The sequence below is a fragment of the Capra hircus genome, chromosome 8, assembly GCF_001704415.2.
Source record: "Capra hircus breed San Clemente chromosome 8, ASM170441v1, whole genome shotgun sequence".
Classification (NCBI taxonomy): domain Eukaryota; kingdom Metazoa; phylum Chordata; class Mammalia; order Artiodactyla; family Bovidae; genus Capra; species Capra hircus.
The window spans coordinates 59789237-59798396 of record NC_030815.1 but is presented as its reverse complement, the minus strand read 5'-3'; the positions used below and the strand labels follow the sequence as shown (position 1 = coordinate 59798396).

The window sequence follows — 9160 nt, the reverse complement described above, 5'->3', positions numbered from 1 at the left end:
AGGCAGATAGAGCCCAGCCTGGGGCAGACATCCTAGGACCTTGGAGTTAGCACCTCCAGGGGGGCAAGAGACTGGGTAGATCCAACCATGTAGGTGTGCCTCCACCACACCTACATTCAAAAGGCTATTTCTGGCATCAGGAAGAGAGAATGGCTTCCTTGAAGCCATCCCAAGGAGAGAGGGATTTCAAGAAGAAGCACTGATGTCAGATATAGCTGGGGGCTCCAGGAAGATAAAGACTGAAAGTGTCCATTGGATCTGCAATTAGAAAGTCTTTAGTGACTTCAGAAAGTGCAGTTTCAGCAGTGCAGTGGAGAGAGTAACCAAACAACAGTAAGTGTGAAGGCATTTCTATAAGAAAGCTTAGATGAAAAGAGCAGGGAAGAAGTCAGACAATATCTACAGGGGGATGTGGAATCAAGGAAGCAATTTTTAGTTAGGAAAAAAGCATCCTTTTTAGTTAGGAGAGACCAGTAGAGAAAAAGACCTTGAAGGATACAGTAGAAAAAGAGAGATGCCTAGGGAAGCCAGATCCCAAAGACAAAAGGAGAGGATGAGGTAAAGGCAGAGGTGAAGGGATTCAGTCTGGACAGGAGAAACACCACTTCCTAGGACCAGGAAGAAGGAAGAAAGGATGGGGCCCTCACTGAGTTGCAGGGAGTAGAATTCTGTGGAAGTTCCCCTGTGAACATAGGAGACAAGGTCAGTTTCTGGTGGGGGAGGAAAGGGATAAGAGTTGGGTGGGGGGAGCAGGTAGGAGACAGGAAGAGGGATAAAGGCTTGGGAAGGTTAATGATAGGAACTGGAGAAAACCCTGATGGGTGGGTAATTGAGGATTCAGGTATAGTTGGAAGCTGGAACCAAGTCAGAGAAACAGAGAAGCAAAATATTTAGATTAATGGGTGGTGATGGGAAGTGTCAGGGAGGAAGAAAATAAGCCAAAAGAAGGCTTGAGGATATGGAGGGAGCTGACCACACAAATAAGGAAAAAAAAAAAAAGTAAAGCCAGGATGCAATCAACAGATTTTTTTTAAAAAGGGAACAGAAGTCTCTAATGAGGCCCAGTAGCAGATGCAGTGGTAGGGATCAAAGTACAGGAGACAGTGGCCAGAACCCACAGTGTGCTGCAGCTTTCAGAGAGCAGCTACAAGTGATCACAAGGGCCTGGAGCAGAGAATCCAGGGGCCAGGGGCCAGAATGGGCGAGTGTATGGGAGTGACTAGGAAGCCCTTACATGATTCTAATGGAGAACAGCAGATTCTGACAGTAATGGGCTCTATGATCTTAGGCCAGTCACTTTCCCTCTCAGAGCCTGTTTCTGGGTCTATAAAATAGGATGACCTATGTGCTACCTGTGTCTTTAAGAACCCAAAGAGATAACCAGTTTCCAAGTGTTTTGTACTCACCTACCAGTCCTGGCTGGTTTCCTCTTCCTACATCCCAGCACCTCTTATCACTTGCCCTTCTCCACAGGCACACAGACTACTGCAGCCTCCAGGGCACAGAAAAGGCCAATGTACATTTCCACACTTAGTGAGGTCATCTAGTCTTCCCAGGAAAGGAATGCAACTTTGACTGCTAGAACTCCTGGGGGAAATCGCAGGGTCAACTGTCTCCCTTGGGAAGGAGAAAAGACACTCTAATATGGCTATTCAAAAGAAATCATTACTATCTCCAGAAGTAGAATTCCTTATTACTGGTTATTATGGAATTGGCTCAGATGGTAAAGCGTCTGCCTGCAATGCGGGAGACCCGGGTTTGATTCCTGGGTCGGGAAGATTCCCTGGAGAAGAAAATGGCAATCCACTCCAGCACTCTTGCCTGGAAAATCCCATGGATGGAACAGTCTGATAGGCTACAGTCCATGAGGTCGCAAAGAGTTGGACACGACTGAGCAACTTCACTTTCACTTTCATGGAATTAGCACCACGATGACCATTAAGTAAAACCAATTCAACTAGCAGTCAACAATAAAAGAATGGTAAACTCATTTAAACTCATAAACTGTGATAAACTCATTTAAAGAAGTATTAATATTATGCAGCCATTACAAAGTATTTATATAGACTATGTAATATTATGGGAAATTGTGAAAAGGATAAGAAATTGTGACAAGAATGTAATATGTCAGTTCAGTTCAGTTCAGTCGCTCAGTCATGTCCGACTCTTTGCGACCCCATGAATCGCAGCAGGCCAGGCCTCCCTATCCATCACCAACTCCCGGAGTTCACTCAGACTCGCGACCGTTGAGTCAGTGATGCCATCCGGCCATCTCATCCTCGGTTGTCCCCTTCTTCTCCTGCCCCCAATCCCTCCCAGCATCAAAGTCTTTTCGAATGAGTCAACTTCACATGAGGTGGCCAAAGTACTGGAGTTTCAGCTTTAGCATCATTCCTTCCAAAGAAATCTCAGGGCTGATCTCCTTCAGAATGGACTGGTTGGATCTCCTTGCAGTCCAAGGGACTCTCAAGAGTCTTCTCTAACACCGCAGTTCAAAAGCATCAATTCTTCGGCGCTCAGCCTTCTTCACAGTCCGACTCTCACATCCATACATGATGTAATACATATGTATTATATATTATGCAAAAGGAAATGAAAGAAAACACCAAATGTTATCCATTCCACAATTAATTCTTGAGCGTCTATATATGTCAGGTCATATGCTTTAAAACAAAAAAGACACAGTGGTGACTTTTGCCCTGTATTACACATCAGACTAAAACTTACCTGGTTTGAGTATATTAGAGTATATTAGCATTTTGTGAGTCCATGTTTCTGATGTCAAAAAATATATATTCCAGCAGAACAAAATATACTTCTAGCCATAAGGCATTTTCCCTTGTCCTTTGAACCCGCCTGACTCACTGAAAATGTCAGGCACGGAGCTAACCGTATCACATACTTATTCTGAACACGAAAGGACATTGGACACATATACCTTTGCTTATTAGTCGTGCAATAGACAGGACACTTCTGCCCCGCCCGTTAAAATAAAAAGAAAGAAAGAAAAATGCAAAACCGCCCTGAAAACAAACTGCAGAATTTTTAGTCTTGGAGTGAACAAGCACATACACTAAGGAGGAATTGCCCTCAGACGAGTAAGTTAACATCTTTGAAACGGTCAAAGGGCTGAAACTGTTTCTGGGGTAAATGCTGGGTAATTATCCCACCAGTTAAAAAAAGATCACGTCCCTCTTCACTTTCAGCCCTACCCGCCGGGAGTCCCCCACCCGCTTCTTTCCCCCGTACCCCTTCGGTCTAGAACTTCCGTACTAGTGTCCTGGAGCCAATAAACGCCGAGTGGCCGCCTCTCTAAACCCCGCCCTCCTACTGGCCAATGAGCTTCTGCGAGGCAGGTGACGGAGCACCGCCCCCTTCCTCTCAGCCCACCAATAGGGGCCCGACCCGACTAGGCGGTGTCAATACGGTAAAAGCCCCACTACCCGGGAGCCGCAGCCTAGGATGGGCCGAGTTTGTGTTGAGAGCCAATTGGAGGAAAATCCCACCTCCAGGTGTCTCAGTCCTTCCAATAGAGTGAGAAACTATCTCACAGCGAAAACTAGTGAGGGGACCCAATGGTATAGGAACTTTCACTCTGACCAGAGGACGAAGCCAATGGAGTAAAAACTTCACCCTCGAGTTGGCACAAGAAGCCAATGGGATGAAAAGATTCCGCAAACCACCGTGGCGGCGGAGCCAGTGGCGTGCCGGGCCCAGGAACGCTACCCAATGGGACGACGGAGTTCGCTTCCGGCCTCGGCCGGAGCCAATGGCAGTGGCTCGCCGGCTCCCCGCTGCCCCACCTCAGCAGGCTGCGGAGCCCGAGTGCTGACCCAGGTGGGAGCTTCCCGCGGCTGAGGGAAAGATGGCAGCGGCAGTGGTGCTGGCCGCCGGGCTCTGCGTGGCGCGTCGGGCGGTGGCGGTGGCAGGGCCTCGGGGGGTGCAGGTGAGAGGTGGCTGTGGGGCAAGGAAGGGGTCCCGCGGGCTCTGACTCTCTCCAGGGCCGGGGACTGCATTCCTCCTCGGCTCCCACGGCTAGAGCAGCCCTAAGGCCTCGCGGGACCGCAACCTGAGTGCCCGGCGGGGTACGTTGCCCCTCCCGAAGCGCAGGCTCCAGGGCTCTGCGCCGAGGTCGGACTGATGGTCCCGGTGGCCTCTCTTAAAACCTCGCCGCGGGAGAAACGAGCCGGCGATGACCAATGCTGTACACAGTCCCTGGCCCCGAGGTCGACACAAGGTCACTGCACCATGTGCTGCCCTCTCCCAGCCAACCGAAGGCTTACCCACCCCCACCCCACCCCCGCAGCTCCTCAGTGCGCCCTGCAGAATTAGAGGGAGCCATTTTTTACCCCCGTCCTGGAAGCCATTCTCCCCGTTTACTAGAACGATTCAAGGAGTCAGATGCACCTCGTCCCTTTCTCCAACAATGTGACACATCTGACTTCAGCCTTCTTTCAGCCCCTGGGAAACTGGGACTTACCCTTAGTTCCCTGGGGCTGGGATTGTGTGGACTCAACTCCTCCCTCCTCTGATTCAGGAGACTGGAAGCAAAATTCACAGTAAGAGGTCAGGTGTGACACCCAGACGCCCTTGTGTCAAACAGGGTAGTTGTATTAAACCTCAACAAAACAAGTAAGACAGCATAAAGATCAGACAAAAAGTAATGGAAGTGGAAACTTATAAACAAAGAGATCCAAAGTAGTCTTAAGAGATGATAAAAATCACCCCTTTATATTTGATGCTGAGAGAAGGGATTTAGCTAAGGTAATTCAGTAGTCCATGGGGTCACAACGAGTCTAACAGGACTGAGCAACTAAACACACAATTAAACACACACTACTAAACAAAAAAATGTAGTAAGATAGGAACCAGGATGTAAGCCTCCGGGTTCTCACTCTGCACCCTTTCCCCTGAACAGGGATAGGTTTCCTTAGTGCTTCAGGGGCAGCACTCAACGCACTGCTGAGACCTGCACTGTAATACTGCCTGTTATATAACCAGGCCCAGCATTATCTGGGCCTACTCCCTGCTGCTGATACTGTGAAAGTGAGGAACTCTCTCTTTTAGTGGGAGCCACTAAAAGGTTCTTAGAAGGGTGAAGTTAATGGCTGTCAGAGTCCAGTCTCTGCCAGCCCCACCTAAGTACATGAGAGAGGTATTGCCAACTTCCTCCTTTGAGTGTGTCTGACCCACCTGCAGGTCCGAGGAGCTGCAGGTGTGACTGATGGGAATGAAGTGGCCAAGGCCCAGCAGGCAGCTCCTGGGGGAGCAGCCCCAACCATCTTCTCCCGGATCCTGGATCGAAGCCTCCCAGCTGACATCCTATATGAGGACCAGCAGGTGCGGTGCCCTTAGGACCCACCCCCCTAAGAATTTCATAAATACCACCCAGCCGGTTGAAGTAACATGGTGGCCTCTGGCCTGTCACTGCTCCCAGTGTCTCGTATTCCGGGATGTGGCCCCACAGGCTCCTGTGCACTTTCTGGTCATTCCTAAGAAGCCCATTCCTCGGATCAGCCAGGCTGAAGAGGAAGACCAACAGGTGGGAAGGACAGGGCCAGGGTTTGGCTGGGGGAGCCCTGTATTCCTCTAGAAATTTTGCTCCCTGTAAGTGAAGCAACCTATCTCCCTCCCCTTTCCCTGTAGCTTCTTGGACACCTTCTCCTTGTGGCCAAGAAAACAGCAAAGGCTGAGGGGCTGGGTGATGGATACCGACTTGGTGAGTGATGTTTGGCCCCTGAGCCCTTCCCTCGACTGTGAATTCTCACACCTGCCCCTCTGTGTGACCATTCTTTGACCTTCCCATAATCCTCACCCCCTAACCCAAAACTCCATTTCAGTGATCAACGATGGCAAGCTGGGTGCACAGTCTGTGTATCACCTACACATTCACGTACTTGGGGGCCGACAGCTCCAGTGGCCTCCAGGTTGAACTTACCAAATGACCAGGGACCCCAGACCTGGATGTTTGGATGGGATGAGGGAAAACGGCACCCTGTGAAGCTAATAAACTCGCTGTCCCTCAACTCTGGATCCTTGTCTTAAATATATGAAGATTTATACTACAAATAGGAAAGAAAACTGATTCAAGACTATGATCCCCCTTGACTATGGTCTGAGACACTTAAGGAAGCCCATTCTGTAAAGGAGTATTTAAATGCCTATATATCTCTGAGCTCAAGACTCATGGTCTACCTGGGGCAGGCTTCTAGAAAAGTAGTGGTAGGAATTCACCTGAATGAATAGGAAGAGACTGAATCCCAAGACTTGCCAAGCCACATTCTAAGGAGGGTCTGTGAGGAGGACTGTCAGTGTGAGGGCCTTTTACTGGAAGAGAAATAATCAAACCCCAAAATAGTGGCCACCCTTTGGCTAATCCCCATGTCTCACCATTTTGCTTTTGAGCTACTTGTCTGATGCCTCTTCATCCTTAAAAGCTTTGAAAAAATGTTCCTCCATAAATACACGAAATAGGCCTTTGACTGATACCTCAGCCCTGTGCCTGTTCTAAAACACAAAGAACCACCTTCAGTTCAGTTCAGTTCAGTTCAGTTCAGTCGCTCAGTCGACCTCTTTGCGACCCCATGAATCGCAGCACGCCTGGTTAGGTATGGAGGCCAGCGGAACTTTAAGAGCCGGGCTGACGCGGAAGGGAATCCGGACGGAAGGCAGCCATTCCAAACCACAGCGGGTTTAAGACTTCCGCCCCTCAGAGAACTTGCCAGCACCCTCACCTTCCACGTCCGCCTAGCTCTAGTTCTGCGCAGTCTCCTGGCAAGGTTTGCCGTCTCTATGGCAACCCAGTAGCTGGCGTCGGAAGATGGAGACCTCTGAGTCTACTGACAGATCGCAGTCGCGGTGAGAGCCACAGCTCTGGCTGCGGGCGGAAGGGGACAAGGAAGTTTACAGACTTTGCTGTGCTGACAGCTTTGCCGCTTTCACTTTTTTTTTTTCCAGATCTTTAGACTTACAGCCCAGCTCGGACAGACTAGGGTCCAGTTCCGATCCCTTTTCTTCTTGGGATGGCCGTCATAGATCGGCCCTGGTAGCTGCAACCGCAGCAGCTTCAGCAGCTGCTACAGCCGCCTCCACTGCCAGAGCAGCTGCATTATCGACAAAGAGCCCAGCCCCCTACTCTCATGGGAGCCTGCTCACGGAGCCCTCCTCTGACAGTCTGACAGAGCGCTACACTGGACCCGGATTTACCCACAAGATAAGCCACGGGAGACTCGGCTTTCAGCCTGTCTATGTTTCCCATGTTGCTCGGAATCCCTATACTACAAATGACCTTAGATCTAGTCGTGGCCCTGTTCCTGGCTCCAGTTCTGGCCCTGTTCCTGGCTCCAGCTCTAGCCCTGGTCCTGACTCCAGCTCTGACCCTGGACCTAGCTCCAGTTCTGGTCCTGGTGGTAGCCCTGGCGGTGGCTCAGGTGGAGATCCTGGCCATGGCCCTGGTCCTGGTAGTGGCTCTGGTCAGGGTCCTGGCGGTGGCTCTGGTCAAGGCACTGATCTTGGTCCTGCTGTTGATTCTAGGCATAGCCCAGGCCATGGCCATGGCCCTAGGTTCAACTTCTCTGCTCCTGTAGGCTTCAGAAACCCCAGGGGAGATCTTATCCCTAATTATACTGGCTGCAAACACCACTGTCACTGGGAGCCGCAGAAACAATCCTGGAAATTTTTGAAAGTCTCAGAACCTGGTGCCCGAGGGCTGTGGAAGCCCCCCGAAGTTGAAGGGAAGAGTACGGTTCTCAGTGAAACACTGCCACGGGGCCAGTGCCTTCTCTACAACTGGGAGGAGGAGGTATTAAGGTTTGACCTGCTCCCTTTTCTTGAAGGCTGCCCTCGGTTGATAGGGGTGGGTTACAAGGAAGGATATCATTGTCACTCAACTTGGGGCCTACAGAGAGCCACCAACTACCTGGATCAAGTCCCAGTCATGCAGGATGGCTCTGAGAGTTTCTTTTTCCGACACGGACACCGGGGACTGCTGACCCTGCAGCCACAGTCACCCATGTCCTCCTGCACCACCCAGAAAGACTCATACCAGCCCCCAACAAGCCACTGTCAGCCAATTCGAGGTATGAAACATGAGAGAATGGGCAAGAATGAGTCCAGTAGAGAAAAGAATATCAGGTGGGCCTATGGTTGTCTGAAGGGTGTAAGGACAAAACCCAATTTTTCCTCCTTTCCCCAGCTTTGTTTCTTCTGGGCCTGTTTCTTAAGCAGCCTCCTCTATTCTGTCCATTCCCTGACCTCCCCCAGGGAAGCGTGAAGCCATACTGGAGATGCTCTTGCGCCAACAAATCTGGTGAGAGGCTGGGTGAAGGGAAATGGGGAGGGGGAGGACAAAAGTCAGGGGAGAATGCCCTTGACACTCCCCAGGCCTCTGTAGTAAAGAGGTGCAGGCAGAGCAGGAACCCACAAGGAAGGACTTTGAGGTCGAGTCTGTGACACACCACGACTACAAAAAGGAGCTGGTGCAGGCAGGGCCTCCCGCCCCAACAAAGGTAAGAACGCAGTCACCCCCACCCCTCACCCTTGTGCAGCTGGGTCCTGACAGGCTGTGGGAAAGCAGCCAGCCCAGAGGCTGAAGAGCTGAAGAGTTAACTCTTCAGGCCAAGAGTTACGCAGTATTTCCCTCACAGCTCCACGACTACCGTACAGAGCAGCCTGAAACCTTCTGGCTAGAGAGGGCACCTCAGCTACCGGTGTGTGAGAGTGACCGGCTGTTGGGAGTGGGTGAAAGGAGGGGAGGAGGCTGTTCTGTCCTGGGTTGGGGCAGAGCAGGCCCCGTCCTCATTCTGGCATTCCTCCAGGGTGTCAGTAACATCAGGACACTAGACACACCGTTCCGGAAGAACTGCAGTTTCTCAACACCTGCGCCTTTGTCTCTAGGGGAGCCGTTGCCCTTTGAACCTGAGAGTTATTCCCAACAAGGAAAAATATCTTCCCTTGCCTGTCAGGGAGGGGCGCAGGGTGGTGGAGGGGCTTGAACTACTCCTGTCTAAGGGCTGAGGAGGCAAGTAGATGTGGAATATGGAATCTCCTCTCTGTACTGGAGAGGTGGGGAGGAAGTGAATTTGGTCTGTACTTGGTGACAGGGTTTTACATAAAAAGTGTTCTCTCTCATCCTGAGACTGCTGATTCAGTGATTCTGTGA

At 50.8% G+C, this 9160-nt stretch overlaps 2 protein-coding genes across 5 annotated transcripts; both read left to right on the top strand.

Annotated features, from left to right (window-relative positions):
* On the top strand, positions 3463–6026 carry HINT2 (histidine triad nucleotide binding protein 2). Of its 2 annotated transcripts, none has more exons than XM_018052155.1 (5): positions 3463–3837; positions 5200–5340; positions 5438–5542; positions 5647–5719; positions 5841–6026. In XM_018052155.1, exons 1-5 carry the CDS (start codon positions 3730–3732, stop codon positions 5930–5932), a joined length of 519 nt encoding a protein of 172 aa, XP_017907644.1. In that variant the 5' UTR covers positions 3463–3729; the 3' UTR covers positions 5933–6026. The 2 variants fall into 2 exon arrangements, with proteins under 2 accessions (XP_017907644.1, XP_017907645.1); XM_018052156.1 differs by having other exon boundaries at positions 3771–3946.
* On the top strand, positions 6130–9129 carry SPAG8 (sperm associated antigen 8). Of its 3 annotated transcripts, XM_005683853.3 has the most exons (7): positions 6130–6858; positions 6958–7801; positions 7904–8078; positions 8263–8308; positions 8393–8507; positions 8646–8708; positions 8817–9129. In XM_005683853.3, the coding sequence occupies exons 1-7, from the start codon at positions 6821–6823 to the stop codon at positions 8991–8993; spliced, it is 1458 nt and encodes a 485-aa protein (XP_005683910.1). In that variant the 5' UTR covers positions 6130–6820; the 3' UTR covers positions 8994–9129. The 3 variants fall into 3 exon arrangements, with proteins under 3 accessions (XP_005683910.1, XP_017907643.1, XP_017907642.1); XM_018052154.1 differs by having other exon boundaries at positions 8646–9129; XM_018052153.1 differs by lacking the exon at positions 8817–9129 and having other exon boundaries at positions 8195–8748.

What these genes read in the sequence shown, in the direction of transcription:
- HINT2 (XM_018052155.1), top strand. Translation starts at nt 3,730, where the DNA reads ATGGGACGACGGAGTTCGCTTCCGGCCTCGGCCGGAGCCAATGGCAGT. An exon ending in GAGCCCGAGTGCTGACCCAG is followed by an intron (nt 3,838 to 5,199) that starts GTGGGAGCTTCC and finishes ACCCACCTGCAG; the next exon opens with GTCCGAGGAGCTGCAGGTGT. An exon ending in GGGTGATGGATACCGACTTG is followed by an intron (nt 5,720 to 5,840) that starts GTGAGTGATGTT and finishes ACTCCATTTCAG; the next exon opens with TGATCAACGATGGCAAGCTG.
- SPAG8 (XM_018052154.1), top strand. Translation starts at nt 6,821, where the DNA reads ATGGAGACCTCTGAGTCTACTGACAGATCGCAGTCGCG. An exon ending in CCACTGTCAGCCAATTCGAG is followed by an intron (nt 8,079 to 8,262) that starts GTATGAAACATG and finishes GACCTCCCCCAG; the next exon opens with GGAAGCGTGAAGCCATACTG. An exon ending in GGCCTCCCGCCCCAACAAAG is followed by an intron (nt 8,508 to 8,645) that starts GTAAGAACGCAG and finishes TTTCCCTCACAG; the next exon opens with CTCCACGACTACCGTACAGA.